The sequence below is a fragment of the Dromiciops gliroides genome, chromosome 4, assembly GCF_019393635.1.
Source record: "Dromiciops gliroides isolate mDroGli1 chromosome 4, mDroGli1.pri, whole genome shotgun sequence".
NCBI lineage: Eukaryota > Metazoa > Chordata > Mammalia > Microbiotheria > Microbiotheriidae > Dromiciops > Dromiciops gliroides.
Window position 1 is genome coordinate 215,622,746 of NC_057864.1, and position 15,651 is coordinate 215,638,396.

At 42.0% G+C, this 15,651-nt stretch overlaps 1 protein-coding gene across 6 annotated transcripts in view; it reads left to right on the top strand.

Moving 5' to 3' along the window:
* The first annotated feature begins 418 nt into the window (after positions 1-418).
* The window catches only part of AATK (apoptosis associated tyrosine kinase), a 224,825-nt gene continuing 209,592 nt past the window's right edge, over positions 419-15,651 (top strand). For 2 of the 6 annotated variants that reach the window (XM_044000029.1, XM_044000032.1), the window contains exon 1: positions 880-1,674. In XM_044000029.1, coding sequence (XP_043855964.1) covers positions 1,587-1,674 — 88 coding nt within the window. In that variant the 5' untranslated portion in view covers positions 880-1,586. Of the gene's footprint in view, positions 814-879; positions 1,675-2,049; positions 2,169-15,651 lie in introns of those variants that run through there. The other 4 variants (XM_044000031.1, XM_044000033.1, XM_044000036.1 and 1 more) reach the window with 3 other exon arrangements.

Consider the following 15,651-nt stretch of genomic DNA (forward strand, 5'->3'; position numbering starts at 1 on the left):
AAAGAAGGGGGGAGAGGGAGAGAAGGGAAGAAGGAGGAGGGGGAGGAGAAGAGGTTGAAGGGGGTGACCAAGGGGGAGGGGAGAGGGAGAGGAGGAGGAAAAGGGGATGTACAGGAGGGGAGAGAAAGAGGGGAAACGGAAAAGGGAAGAGAAGGGGAAGAGGGAAGAGGGGGAGGAGGAGAGGGAGGGGAAAGGGGAGGAGAAGGGGAGAGGGAGGGTAAAGGGAGACGAGGAGGGGAGGAGGAAAGGGAGGAGGGGAGGGAAGGAGCGCAGCGAGACTGGGGGAGAGGCGGGGAGGGAGACACCTGGACTGGACGGACAGGCACGCGCCACGGGCCGCGCGAGCTCCGCCTCCCCGCGCCCCCTCCTTCTCTCCATCTTCCCACCCTCTGTCCCCCTCTCCCCGCAGCGCCCCCGCCGCCCCCGCAGCCGCTGCTGCGAAATGATGCAAGATGGCGCTGCTGCTGCCGCCGCTGCTGCTGCTGTCGGGGTCAGCACTGGAACAGCTCCTGCTCTTTCATTTTCATAAACACTTGCTGCCTCCGCCGCCGCCGCCGCTGCTGTTGCTGTGAATTCTCCCTCCCCGCAGTTCCCTCCTTTGCCTCCTCCTTGGGGGCGGTTTCTTTCTTTATTACCAACCACCCCCTCCTCCTCCTCCTCCTCCTCCTCCTCCCGGAAACGGGCGGCTACAATGATTTATTATTATTATTGTTGTTATTATGATTATGATGACTTTGAGCCCCAAAGGCCCTCCCCCTCCCCTCTGTAGGAGGAGCCGGACAAAGGCCACAGTGTGAGGAGCCGCAGCTGGGGGTGGGTGCAAACCGCATCCAAAACTTGCAACGTGTGTGTGTGTGTGTGTGTGTGTGTGTGTGTGAGTGTGTGTGTGTGAGTGTGTGTGTGCGTGTGCGCGCGTGTATGCGCGCGCGCGTGTTTGTATTCAAGGATCGCTCCGTGTGTGAGTGTGTGGGTGTGCTTGCGCGCGTGTGCATGCTTCTTGGTGTTTTTTTTCTTCATCCCCTTATTGGAAGCAAGGAGAAATCTCTGTCTCTCTACTTACATATATTTATATATTTTTCGGATTGCACCAGTCCAGGGGCTCCCCTGCTGCTGCAGAAGCAAAGGCACTTTTCCCATAGTGGAAAGGAAGAGAGAGAGAGAGAGAAAGAGAGAGAGAGAGAGAGAGAGAGAGAGAGAGAGAGAGAGAGAGAGAGAGAGAGAGAGAGAGAGAGAGAGAGAGAAGGGAAAAAAAACCCCCAAACCGGAGAGGGAGAGCGGGAGAGAGACGGCACCCTCAGGCCTCTTTTCTTTGGGGATCTTGGCGGGGGTAATTCTCTAAAAATACCTGCAAGCAGGAGATGCATTAGAATAAAATGGAGGAGGAGGGGTTGCAGCAGTGATTCGTGGTGTTATTTTCATTTGGCTCCAATGCAACTCCTGGGGCAGTGATCATTCAGGGCTCTATTCTCCCCCACCTCCCCTCCCCCCAAGCCTATTCCTCCCTCCTCTTCGTTTTTTTATTATTTTTTTTCACTTTTTCTTTTTTCTTTTTTTTTTAAACCGACATTTCTCTCCTATGCTTTGCCATGAGAATGTCCTCCAAGCTCCTTGCCCTAGTCATGTCGTCTTCGTTTTTCAATCCCAGTTTTGCATTCAGCTCCCACTTCGATCCTGGTAAGTCCTGCCTGGTTTTGGTTCGCTAGTTTCTGTTCACAGTTGATTTTCTTGGCCTTTTATTTAATTCTTTTTAGTTTGGTTTGGTTGGAGATTGACTGCCCCTGTTGGCTTGCTAAGACTGCCCACCTCAACCCCCTTGGTCTGGTTGCCTTTCCCTGCTGATGGTGATGTTTTCCTTAGGAGCAAGTCTCCCCCAGAAATCCTGCAAGAATTGTTGATGGTTGTTATAATTATCATTCTTATTATTACCAGGTTCAGATTTTTTTTTTCTTTTTTTGCATGGAATTAATCCTTTCCCTCACCCTGAATAGGGTTAGCAGAAAAATAGATAGCAAGTTGGGTCGTGTTTTTTGTTTTTGTTTTTTTTTAAAGGCCCATTGCATCTCACAGTGATGTGGTGGGACTTGTGAGGGGACCTGCATACCAGCACAGCACATCCGAGTGCTTTTAACTGTGACAGTTCTTTAGAAGAAAACTTCCTTGGATATGAGGTAACCGGAATCCTAGAAAACCTGGTGTTTGTATCCTTGAGACTCCCACCACTCCCTTAGAGGACTATTTTGGGCTCCTTGATCCCTTTGGTATCTAAGGTCCCAATTTCTGGACCATGGCACATTGGGTTAGACACTTGGCACTGAGGTATGTGTGCTTCAAACTCTGTTTCTTTTCACTGGCGTGAGGCTAGATGCCAACCCCTACCTTCTCCCCCAAATCTGTTGGTAAGCCTCTGAGTCCAAACTGAAGAGTGACTCTAACTGCCAATCCAGATAGATTGTACAGCTGTGTGTTGGGTGTAGCAGTGATAGTGGGTGATAAAACACCAAAGCCCCAGCTAAACTTTGGGGTTCTTCTACATCTTTTTCTTGCAGCTCTATCAGGAGATGTCTTGTTGCATGAAGCCAGAGGTTGATTTTTCCTAGGCAGCTCTTTTTCTTTCTGGGGGCCCTCTCTGACCTGGAAGGGACACATGGGCGATGAATTCACCTCGGGTCAAATAGCTTTCGTCGGTGGCAAGCAGGTTCTAATCTCTCCAACCTTTCACAAGCAAACCTGGCCTTTTTTCACTGAGTATCTTAACGTTTTCATTAATGGGCCTGGAAGTATTGAGGGGGGGACCGGCAGTGATGGGGGTGGGGGGTGGGGAACAGCACAACAGCATCTCCCTCCCAGGGAATTTTTTATTTACTATGACTGCCTTACGTTTTCTGAGCTCTGTGGTTCATTTTCATAAGGTCCTATTAGAACACACCCTGTTTGAAAAAGATATTCATTCTCCAGGGGAGGTAAACAGGAGTTTGCTTGGAATATATCTAAAATGTCATAAGTTCTCAGGCTGGAATTATCAAGTAATGACATCTCACTGTGTTTTCCCTCGATAAGATCTCTTGGCTCATTTATTTGGAGGGAGGTTGTAGCCCTGCTGCCTTCTACCTTGCCACCTTAGGGGATATAGGGGAATCCCAGGGGACTGGCTGGATCTGAAGGCATTTATTTAACGTAAAATATGTTGGGAAAAGGAAAAGAATGGGGGAAGAAAGTCCCTCACCACAGCCTTTCACCCTCAGTCACAACTCTGAAACACAGTTTGGTGTTACCTCTGTCATGGAGGGGATGTTCTTTGAGAGTGTACCCTTAAATTGTAGACTAGATTTGCTGAGATAGGCCCTGGGCTCTCCGATTCAAAATGAAGTGGTGGGTTGAAACAGCTACCGCATAACTGTAAGTTGGGGCCCCAGATGCCCTTAAATGAAAGGGGAAATTAGCTTTTGGGGCCTGAGCTAATCTTCAGGGGCTGTCTTTTTTTCCTGGTCCTGGATCCTTCCATAGGCAGCTGTTTCAGGGCCCTGGGTGCTCTGGGGATGGGAACAAACAGGCCTTGCGTTCACGTAGTGTAGGTAGGAGCTTTCTCTCTCTCTCTCTCTCTCTCTCTCTCTCTCTCTCTCTCTCTCTCTCTCTCTCTCTCTCTCTCTCTCTCTCTCTCCCTCCCTCTCCCTCTCCCTCTCTTTCCCTCTCTCCCTCTCCCTTCCCCCTTTTCTGTCTCGCTAAGCCATTCTCTCCCTCTCCCCACCCAGTATGCCTCTTCTTATCCAGTCCTTGGCTTACAGGGTTCCCTGAGACAATTTCAGATAAATCCTGAACTGTTAAATTCCCTGCTCCAGCGTCATTCCCAGGCATATTCCCAGCCCTGTGAGCTTCATCCAGCTGTGTAGGAAGCAGAGGTCAGTGTTGCTGACTGAGTGTGGGATGAATAGCAGTAGATTGTCTAGGAAAGAGGTTCTTTTAAAAGAGTGCAGTTAGAGGTGGGCAGAGGAGATTTTTTTAAAAAGGCTTAGAGATTGGAGAAAATTTCTTGTTCCTTTGATAACTCTTTACAGAAGCATATGAAATATATGTTGGATTTGATTACCACTCAACATCTGTGTATGTTTGAGGAGGGGGCAGGGGAAAATTTTTTTCCCCTTTTGGAGAAAATGACTTCTTAAGCCTCTCACAACATTTTGTGTAAACAACTGTGATTAGTATAATTATACAGTGTCAATGTAGTGATTAAAGAAGAAAAAAATAGTTGTCAATGGGAATGAGACTTCTTTTTCTAGCAAAGTTGAAAAAAAGAATACTTTGAAATGGATTCTTTATTTGATCCGATACTGCATTGCTTCTGATGGTGTGGGTGTCTGTATGGGGTAGCAGAGCTCTGTTTATTCATCCTAGATTCCTACAGAAGACCAGGCCTTGACCCCCTCTGACCCCAATTATGTGGATCTGGAGGAAAGGCCAAGGATAGAGGAGAGGAGGCTAGTTTTGAGACACATCTAATTTGGAGACTTTATGAGATCAGGATAAATGGAAGGGGAAGTCCCTAGAACTTCATGCTTAATCCCCCCAACTTGATCTTTGTGAAGCTGAGATAGTAGATTTAAAAACTTGCTCAGTGGTTGAGAAAGTAGGGAGGAGTCAGTCATTTTACAAGTATTTATTTTAAGCACCTACTGTGTACTAAATTCTGGGGATACAAAGAAAGGCAAAAACAAACCAACCCTAAACAAATCAAAAACAGCCTCAAGGAGCTCACAGTTTGGGGGTGGGTGGGATGGGAAGAACACGTGGAACAGCAATATGCAAACAGGATTTATACTCAGGGTAAATTAGAAACCATCTCAGTGGGAAGGCACTAAGATTAAATAGAACTGGTAAAGGCTTCTTGTAGAAGGTGGGACTTTAGCTGAGGAAGCCATAGAAGTTAAAAGGAAGAAAAGGTGACTGTATGTGGAGATCTGGGCTCTGGTCGTAGTTTACTGTGTGATCCAAAGCAGTCAATGATTTTTTTAAAACCCCACCAATTTCTTCCTTTTATGTCTCAGTTTGTGGGAATTTCAGAATTATGTTGAGCCCATGGGGAGAAAAGAGAGCTTATGGGAGATACAGTTACAGTGCATGGTTAGACCTTTGTAGGATGAGTGAGTTCTATCCAAGAAAAAAATCCAGATTTGCCAACAGATTAGTTGCTACTAGATTTCTAAAAATCAGTTTCCAGTTGCTAGATTTCCTCATACTAGAATGCTAGAAATCCTCAGAATCCACCCTTCCTGGGGGCAGCTAGGTGGCGCAGTGGATAAAGCATTGGCCCTGGATTCAGGAGGACCTGAGTTCAAATATAGCATCAAACACTTGACACTAGCTGTGTGACCCTGGGCAAGTCACTTAACTCTCATTGCCCTGACCAAAAAAAAATAATAATCCACCCTCCCCTCCGTGACACTAGTAAACATCAAGGCAAGTGTTGTTATCCACGTGAGGAATGCTTGGAGTAGGGAGGGGGGTGTTTGGCTTACTGTTCTGAGGTTCTGAGAGAGATTCTAAGGGGGAGGGGGGAATTTTTTGAAATTGGATGGGAAAACACTTGGATTATTTTTTTAAAATTTTTACTAACCTCAAACTGAAATTTAGCATTTCCTTTCATTATGAATGTAGGCAACAAACCAGAGTAGTATGAGCAGCATTGGCAACTCCGTCAGAAATAGAAATCACAGATATTTCCATGTCACATTATAGTTGTTGCAGAATTTGAAATAGATCCATCATGACTTTGAAGTGACTATTGGTTCGTTGTTATTTATTGCTTTTAATGATCAGAACTGCTGCTAGATATATTGAATTATCAGAAGTTTCTTTTTTAAATATTTTGACCACTGAATTTCTATATAATCGGTTTCCTTTGTAATCCTATATACTTTGCTCATTTAACACCATTATTCTGAGAAAGGGTCCAGAGGATTCACCAGTCTGTGGAGTGATAATCCATGTTGTTGTTGTTTGTGGTTCATTCTCCAAGAAGGCCATGATGTGTGGGTAATGTCATGACTTGCACTGAATTAGATTTAAGTGAGGGAGGGCTGTGCAAAAGTCACCAACCTTACTCTCTCTTCCAGAGCCATCTGGGTTCAGTGGCAAGATATAGATCAGGACAACTGGAGATGGCCTTGATGTTTAAAGCAATTAGGGTTAAGTGACTTGCCCAGGGTCACACTGCTAGTAAGTGTCTGAGGTGAGATCTGAACTCAAGTCCTCCTAACTTTAGGGCCAGTGCTCTATCAGCTACACTACCTACACAAAAGGGAAGGGAAGAGAAAGAAACAAGCATTTCTATGGTGCCTACTATGTTCCAGACACTGTGCCAAGTGCTTTACAAATGTTCTCTCATTTGAACCTCACAACAACCCTTATTATTCTAATTTTGCAGTTGAGGAAACTGAGAAAAAATAGAGGTAAAGCAATTTGCCCAGAGTCATAATGCTAGCAACATCTTCCAAACTCCAAGCCCACTGTGCCATCAGTCACCTCAAAAAATAAAATGAGCAATCCTTTTAAAGTCTAAGATTCTGTCATTCTTATGCTGGTTTACAAATGATTAACTGGTAGCAATGAGTAAGTAGGGTGTGAGGGTGGGGAGGAGGAGAATGGATGTATATGGGGACCTATTGGACAGTAAGGCAAATAATAATACCTCACTTTACTGTAGCACATTAAGGTTTACAAGGAACTATCTTTGTTAGCTTTCTTCTCCTGCAACTATCTTGGGCGAGGTTAAGTAGTGGGAGTATAATTATCCCTTGTTGTACTGGGGAGGCCCAGAGAGGCCAAGTAACTTGACTGAGGTTACACATTAAGTGATCTGGCAGTATTCAAACTTAGTTCCTTCAAACCAAGTGTTCTTGAAATTAAGATAAAATCCCTTTGAAATCATGATGTAAATTACTGGGAAACGATGTTAGTGTTTGTACAGTTTTCCAGAACACATCACTAACCTGTATTATTATTGTTGTTTTTAAAATTAGAAACAGAATTTAGGTTAGAGAAAGAATGTAGAGAGGAACCTTTGTAGGAGGCTGCCTTTATTAAACAGTGCCGGATAATAGCCAGAATTCTGTGGGGAAAGAGTCCGACCTTATACACAGTGACCAACAGAGTAAGCTGTTGCTTCTTTTGTCTTTATTGACTCTCTTTTATTCTCCTGTTTCTGTCTCTTTCTCTCTGTCTCTCTGTCTCTTTCTGTGTCTCTCTGTCTCCCTTTCCCTCTCTCCTCCATTCCCATTCACTTATGGGACTTTAGAATGGGTAAGAATGTGAGAAAAATCTTCATTTTGCCTCATTCGGGTGGGATGGAGGTGTTACATTTTCAGTGTGAGCATTTATACTATTTGGCAAACAAATTAGGGCTTGGTTTATTTCACTGATTGTTTAGACATAAGAAGGTGATAGAGAAAAATGCTAAAATGCAGATTGAACGTCAAAGTGTGTCATGCTTGTGTACATTGTGTATTTTTGCAGAACTGGTTGTTAAACAGGCGTATTCCCGCCCCCACCCTGAAGGAATTAAGCCATTGGGTTGGGGACTGTCTGGGATTTTGTCAACTCTTCCTTGTATGGGAGCTTCTTAGAGTTGGGTTGGTAGGAAGGAGGCAGAAGTTTTTTTCTTGGATAGGTTTGGGTTTTGGCAGAACGGTGGAAGGTGGAGAGGATAATAGTAAGAACTAGGAATCAAGGGTCACACACTTCTTTCTCGAGTCTTACCTCCCAAATAGATAGCCCTTTTTTGTGGGGCACTGAGGGTTAAATGACTTGCCCAGGGTCACACAGTTAGTAAGTGTCAAGTGTCTGAGCCCAGATTTGAACTCAGGTCCTCCTCAATTCAGGGCGGGTGCTTTATCCCCTCCCCGCCCCAAATATATCCTCTTGTGATAAATTGAGAACAGAAGAAGGAAATAATAGCATGACAATACGGAGAAGGTAAGACTTTTGGCACCACTTTCTTACTGGCCCCTTGCTCCTTTGATCCTCTCTGCTGCACAGGAGGCTGAATTTAGATGTAGGAACATAGTTCATAGTTCATAGGATTTCAAGCTGGAAAGGACTTTAGATAACACCTAATGCATAGCATCCTGGAATTAGAACAAGAAAGGACTTTAGAGGTCATCTAGATCACTCCCCTCATTCCACAGATTAGGACACTAAGACCTAGAGGTTCAAAATGAAGTCCAGTCCAGTTAAGTCTCTTCTTTTTTCCTTTCCTTTCCTTTCTTTCTTTCTTTTTTTTTTTTTTTGGTGGGGCAATGAGGGTTCAGTGACTTGCCCAAGATCACAAAGTTAGTGTCAAGTGTCTGAGGCTGGATTTGAACTCAGGTCCTCCTGAATCCAGGGGCTGGTGCTTTATCCATTGCACCACCTAGCTGCCACCTAAGTCTCTTCTTTTCAATTCTCTCTGACCCCCACCTCCTCTGCTCATTGTCCTATTTCTTTGCCTGCTCTTTCCCTTGCCTGGAAGTCATTCATTCTATGTTTTCCTTTTTTTAATTAATTTTTTTTTCAGTTCCAAATTCTTTCCCTCTCTCTGTCCCTTCCACCACCCACTGAGAAGGCAAGAAATACCCATACCCATTATATATATGAAATCAAGTCATTCAACCTGTAGTGAGTTTACTGCCTTCAAAGCACTGTATTGGGTATTGTGGAAGATATAGAGATGAACGACTGTCTCAAAGAGGGTATAAGTTAGTCAGGGAGGCAAGACGTGTGTACTAAGTTATGTAGTACCGCTTCTGGCTTCCTCCTCCAAATGAGTATTCTTCCTGGCAGGTGGAGTCCCTGGAGGGATAACTGCTTCCTTGGGTTCTAGGGGTAACCCTGTGGGTGACTCCTGTGGATGCTGTAGCTTACCAGCCCTCACTGGTGCTTTGCATTAGCAATCAGCCAGAACACATAGTTAGAAAAGGCTTTTACTCAAATGGAATAGGACAGTAGTTCTGTTCCAGCAGTAGCAAAGCATTTCCCCCCAAGTTTGGACTGCATTGTCTAATGAAGATACACAGAGTCCAAGATGGGACTTGAAATACCATGGTAGTGAGGCATTCACATAGGCTAAGGGAAGTACTGGCTTTGGAAGATCAGGACCTCAAGCAGTGAAGTGGATATTGGATGGAACAATGGGCCTGGAGTCAGGAAGATCTTAGTTCAGTCTTCGAATCTATCCCAGATAAGTCACTTACCCACTGTCGGCCTTAGTTTCTTCTACTATAAAATGAGGATAAGAATAGCACTTCTTTCCCAGAGTTGTTGTGAGGCTCAAGTGACAGAATATTTGTGAAGAGTGTAGTACGGTACCTGGCATATAGTTGGTGCTTAATAAATGCTTATTTCTTTTCCATCAGTGTCCTTTCTCTCTCTGGGAAGTCTACAAAGTTTGCTGCTGGATAAGTATTGATGTTGGTGGTATGGTAGATAAATGGCTCCTCTGCCTGGTTGGGCTGGCTCTCCACAGAATGTGGAAGGAAGGAAACAAACTTTTATTAAGTGACTACTGTGTGCCAGGCACAGTGCTAAGTACTTTACAAATAAGACATCTCTTGATGTCTCAGCTGCTCAGGTGGCCCAGACAGGTTGGCTCCTCACAGGTCCTGGTATCTTTGACGGACATGTTGATCCCCTGGACAAACTGGACCAGATATTCAGTGAGTAGTTGAAATATCCATCCCCTCCAATCTTAAGCTTATCTGTGTACCTTAGATTTGACAGATTTACAAAGCCTCTGCAGTTCTATCCTCTTCCCTCAGGGCCTTCGCTCTGAGGTTTGTCACCTCCTAGACAGAGACTGGGAAAGTTCAGGTCTTTCTGGGCCCACAATTCCGCCTAGTTTGGAGTTAGGTTCCTTTAGTGAGCTACGTCACCTAACTTACCACATCCACCTTGGTACATTTCCCAGATTCCTGTTGGCTTTCATGCTAATGACTTGGTATGGTTGTCTTTCCTGGTCTTTTCATTTGTAGTTCAACTTTTCAAAGCCATAGGCCCCTAGAATGGTGGAATGATTCCTCTGTACCTGAAAAGGCAGGTCTTAACATTACATTCTAATATTTTCAGCCCTCATGACCTTTAAAAGGAGACCTACACTTACAGTTAAATAAAACTGTGAAGTTTAAATAACATTGTAAGGCATAATAAAAGATATTTTATAGGGTACCACCATATGATCTAGTATTTAGTGGTAAGACAGATTCAAAGGACAAATAATTGAAGTATTTACAGATGGCTTCATGGAGGAGGTGAATCTTGAACTGAACCATGAAGAATGAGGAGGGTTTGAATGGGTAGAATTTTAGACAGGAGAAATGGCATAAGTAATGACAAGGATTGGGCACAACACGCACATGTAACTGTGAATAGTCTGATGGGAGGGTTCACATGCATAAATAGTGGGGAGGTAAAGCAAGAAAGATAGGGTAGTACCAGATCGAAGACAACCTTGAATGCCATGCAAAGGAGTTTGGCTCTGTACTGCCCAGCATAATGCCTTGAACATATTAGGGGCTTCATAAATGATAGTATCGTAGAATGCCAGTGCCTGAAGAGACCTTAGAGAGCATCTAGTCCTTGTCTCTCTTTTATAGAGGAGAGGCAACTGGGCCTGATGTCAGAAAGATACTGGTTCAAGTCTGCCCTCACACCTTTACTAGCTGTGTGACCCTGAACAAATCACTTAACCTAACTCTGCTTCAGTTTCCTTAAATGTAAAGTAGGGATAATAATAGCACCTATTAGCTCACACAGTTCATGTGATGGTGAAATAAGAGAATATTTATAAAGCACTTAGCACAGTGCTTGGTACATAGTAGGTTCTTTGTTTGTTTTTTGTTTTTTGCGGGGCAATGGGGGTTAAGTGCCTTGCCCAGGGTCACACAGCTAGTAAGTGTCAAGTGTCTGAGGCCAGATTTGAACTCAGGGATTCCTGAATCCAGGGCCGGTGCTTTATCCACTGCGCCACCTAGCTGCCCTCAGTAGGTTCTTAATAAGTGCATCCATCCTCCCTCCCACCCTCTCTTCCTTTCCCTTCTTTCCTTCCTTTCCTTCCCTTCTTCTCCCTTCCTCTCCTTTCCTCTCCTTTCCTTTCCCTTTCCTTCCTTCCTTCCTTCCTTCCTTCCTTCCTTCCTTCCTTCCTTCCTTCCTTCCTTCCTTCCTTCCTTCCTTCCTTCCTTCCTTCCTTCCTTCCTTCCTTCCTTCCTTCCTTCCTTCCTTCCTTCCTTCCTTCCTCTCTCCCTCCCTCCATCCTTCCTTCCACTGTTACTTAAGCTCCTTGAGGACAGGGATTATCTTTTGCTACTTTCTGTATCCCCAGTGTGTGGCAGTGGTAGGTGCTTAATAAATGTTTATTGAATGATTGATTGATTGAATTTGGAGCTAGGGACAAAGCCTTCAGATTCTCAGGCCAGTGCTCTTGAACACATTTTTGGTTGGAGGAATAGCATGGATGTAAGACCACTTAACCTTTCAGTTTCCTCACCTGTGAAATGGGGAGAGTAATAGCACTTACTTCCCGGAGTGGTTGTGAAGGTCGAATGAGATGATAATTGTAAAGTGCTTAGCACAGTCCTTGATGCATAGTAAACATTATATAATTATTAGCTATTATTATTATTATTATGTGGGAAAAGTGTTGATGATGTGCCTGGAACTGCATTGTTTTATGGGACAAGGAAGTGTTTATTGATAGTAACTACTTAAATTTTAAAAATTAAAAAATTTCTTTTTCTAATTACATATTAAAAACAATTTTAATATTTTAATTTTAATATTAATTAAAATTTTTTTGAGTTCCAAATTTTTCCCTCCCTCCCTTGCCTCCCCCCTCATTAAGAAGACAAGCATTTTGATATGGGTTATACAAGTACAGTCATGCAAAACATTTCCATATTAGTCATTTTATTCAGGGAAACCCAGGATCCCTCCTCCCCCAAGGAAAAAACTCAAGGCAAATAAAGTTTAAAAAAAAGTATGCTCCAATCTTCATTCAGTCTCCATCAGTTTTTTCCCTGGAGGTAGATAGAATTTTTCCTCTTAAGTCCTTCAGAATTGTCTTAGATCATTGTATTGCTGAGAATAGAAAAATCATGCACATCTTACGCATATTGCTGTTACTGTGTATGCTGTTCTTCTGGTTCTGCTCATTGCACTTTGCATCATTTCATATAAGTCTTTCCGGTTTTTTTTAAAGCATCCTGCTTGTCATTTCTTATAGCAAAATTACATTCTATCACAATCGTGTACTACAACTTGTTTAGCCATTTTCCTAGTTTATAGCATCCCCTCAATTTCCAATTCTTGGCCACCACAAAAAGGGCTGCTATAAATATTTTTGTAAAGATAGATCCTTTTCCTTTGTTCTGATTTCTTTGGTATGTTGTTGTTTGTCCTTCATTCTCAAAGAGGACCATGACAGGGGGGTGATGTCATGACTTGCTTTGAATTAGATTTAAGAGAGGGAGGGCTGTGCAAGGTCACCAACCTCATTTTATCCTCCAGAGTCATCTGGGTCCAGTGGTAAGATATAGATAAGGACGCCTGGAGATGGCCCTGGCTTTTTAAGGCAGTTGGGGTTAAGTGACTTGCCCAGGGTCACACAGCTAATAAGTGTCTGAGGTGAGATCTGAACTCAGGTCCTCCCAACTTCAGGGCCAGTGCTCTATCAACTACACCACCTAGCTGCCCCTCTCTTTGGGATATAGATCTAGTGGTGCCATTGCTCGATCAAAAGGCAGATTTATAGTTTTATTATACACAGTTTTACAGCCCTTTGGGCATAGTTCCAAATTGTGCTTCACAATGGTTGAATCAGTTCACAGTTCCACCAACAGTACATTAATGTCTTAATTTTTCTACATGCCCTCCTTGTCATTTTCCTTTTCTGTCTTATTAGCCAATGTGATAGGTGTGAAATGATATCTCAAGAGTTGTTTTGATTTGTATTTTTCTAATCAGTAGTGATCCAGGGCATTTTTTCATAGATAACTTTGATTTCTTCATCTGACAACTGCTTATTCTTATTTAACCATTTATCAATTGGGGAATGACTTGTATTCTTACATATTTGACTCATTTCTCTATATATTTGAGAAATAAAGCCTTTTTTTTTAAGTGAGGCAATTGGGGTTAAGTGACTTGCCCAGGGTCACACAGCTACTAAATGTTAAGTGTCTGAGGCCGGATTTGAACTCAGGTACTCCTGACTCCAGGGCTGGTGCTCTATCCACTGCGCCACCTAGATTCCCTGAAATAAAGCTTTTATCAGAGAAACTTACTCTAAAAATTTCTCCCAGTTTTCTGCCTTCCTTTTCATCTTGGCAACATTGGTTTTATTTGGCCAAAACCTTTTAAATTTAATATAATCAAAATTATCAGTTTTACATACATAATATTCTCTATCTCTTGTCATAAATTCTTCCCTCATCCATAGATCTGACAGGTAAACTATTTCATGCTTCCTTAATTTGCATATGGTATCTTCTTTTAGATCTAAATCATGTACCCATTTTTACTTTATCTTGTCTTGTGGTGTGAGTGTTGGTTTATACCTAGTTTCTGCCAAACTGCTTTCTGGTTTTCCCAGCAGTTTTTGTCAAATGGTGAATTCTTATCCCAAAAGTTTAGATCTTTGTGTTTATCAGTTATCAAACGCTAGATTATGATGGTCATTTACTACTGTGTGTTGTGTACCCAATCTATTCCACTGACCCACCACTATTTCTTAGGCAGTACCAGATTGTTTTGATGATTACCACTTTGTAATACAGTTTGAAAACTGGTACTGCTAGGCCACTTTCCTTCACATTTTTCACTGATTCCCTTGATATTCCTGACCTTTTGTTCTTTCAGATGAATTTTGTTATGTTTTCTACATCTATAAAATAATTTTTGGTAGTTTGGTATGGCACTGAATAAGTAAATTAATTTCGGTACAATCGTCATTTTATCATATTAGCTTGCCCTACCCATGAGCAATTAATATTTTTCTGGTTTAGTTACGACTTTATGTGAAAAGTGTTTTGTAATTGTGTTTATATAGTTCTTGGGTTTGTTTTGGTAGGTGAATTCCCAAGTATTTTATGTTGTCTATGGTTATTTTAATTGGAATTTCTTCATTTCTTGCTGTTGGATTTTGTTGGTAACATAGCAATGCTAATGATTTGTATGGGTTTATTTTATATTCTGCAACTTTGCTAAAGTTGTTAATTATTTCAGACTAGGATTTTCATCATATCATCTGCAAAGTGATAGTTTTGTTTTCTCATTGTCTATTCTAATTCCTTCCATTTATTTTTCTTCTCTTATTACTATATCTAATGTTTCTAGTACAATATTGAGTAATAGTCTTGATAGTAGGCATCCTTACTTCACTCTTGATCATATCAGGAAGGCTTCTAGCTTATCCCCATTACAGATAATGCTTGCTGACAGTTTCATATAGATACTACTTATCATTTTAAGGAAAGCTCCATTTATTCTTATGCTTTCTAATGTTTTTATAGGAATGAATATTGTATTTTGTCAAAAGCTTTTTCTGCATCTATTGAAATAATCCTATGATTTCTATTGGCTTTATTATTGATATGGTCGGTTATGCTTATAGTTTTCTTAATATTGAATCAGCCCTGCATTCCTGGTATAAATGCCACCTGGTCATAGTGTATGATCTTTGTGTTATATTGCTAATCTCCTTGCTAGTATTTTATTTAATTTTTTTGCATCAATATTCATTAGGGAAATTGGTCTATAGTTTTCTTTCTCTATTTTTGCTCTGCTAATTTAGGTATCAGCACCATATTTCCGTCATAAAATAGTAACTATTCTTTTAAGAAATAGTATTTTTTTCTCCCAATGATATGTCAAGACAATTTTTATCATTCTTTTTTTTTTTTTTTTTTTTTTTTTTTTTTTTTTTAGTGAGGCAATTGGGGTTAAGTGACTTGCCCAGGGTCACACAACTAGTAAGTGTTAAGTGTCTGAGGCCGGATTTGAACTCAGGTACTCCTGACTCCAGGGCCGGTGCTCTATCCACTGCGCCACCTAGCTGCCCCTCATTCATTTTTACAAGACTTTGAGTTTCAAATTTTTCTCCCTCCTTCCTCTTCTCCCCTCTTTCTAACATGGTAGGCAATTTGATGTAGGTGATATATATGTGCAATTATGTATAACATATATCCATATTAGTCACCATTGCAAAAGAAGAAAAAGATCAAAAGGACGAAACATGAAAAATAATAAAGTAGAAAAGTATGCTTTAATCTGCATTCAGAGTCCATCAGTTCTTAACCTGGATGTGGAGAGTATTTTCCTTCTTGAGTCCTTTGTACTTGTCTTATATCATTCTGTTGCTGAGAAGAGCATAGTCATTCATAGTTGACCATCACACAATGTTGCCAATACTGTGTACAGTGTTTTTCTTGTGCTCATTTCACTTTGTATCAGTTGATATATATCTTTCCAGGTTTTTCTGAAATCTGCCTGTTCATCATTTCTTATTACACAATAGTATTCTATTACATTCATATACCACAGCTTGTTTAGCCATTCCCCAGTTGATGGGTAGCCCTTCAATTTCTAATATCTTGTCACCATGAAAAGGGCTGCTATGAATATTTTTGCACA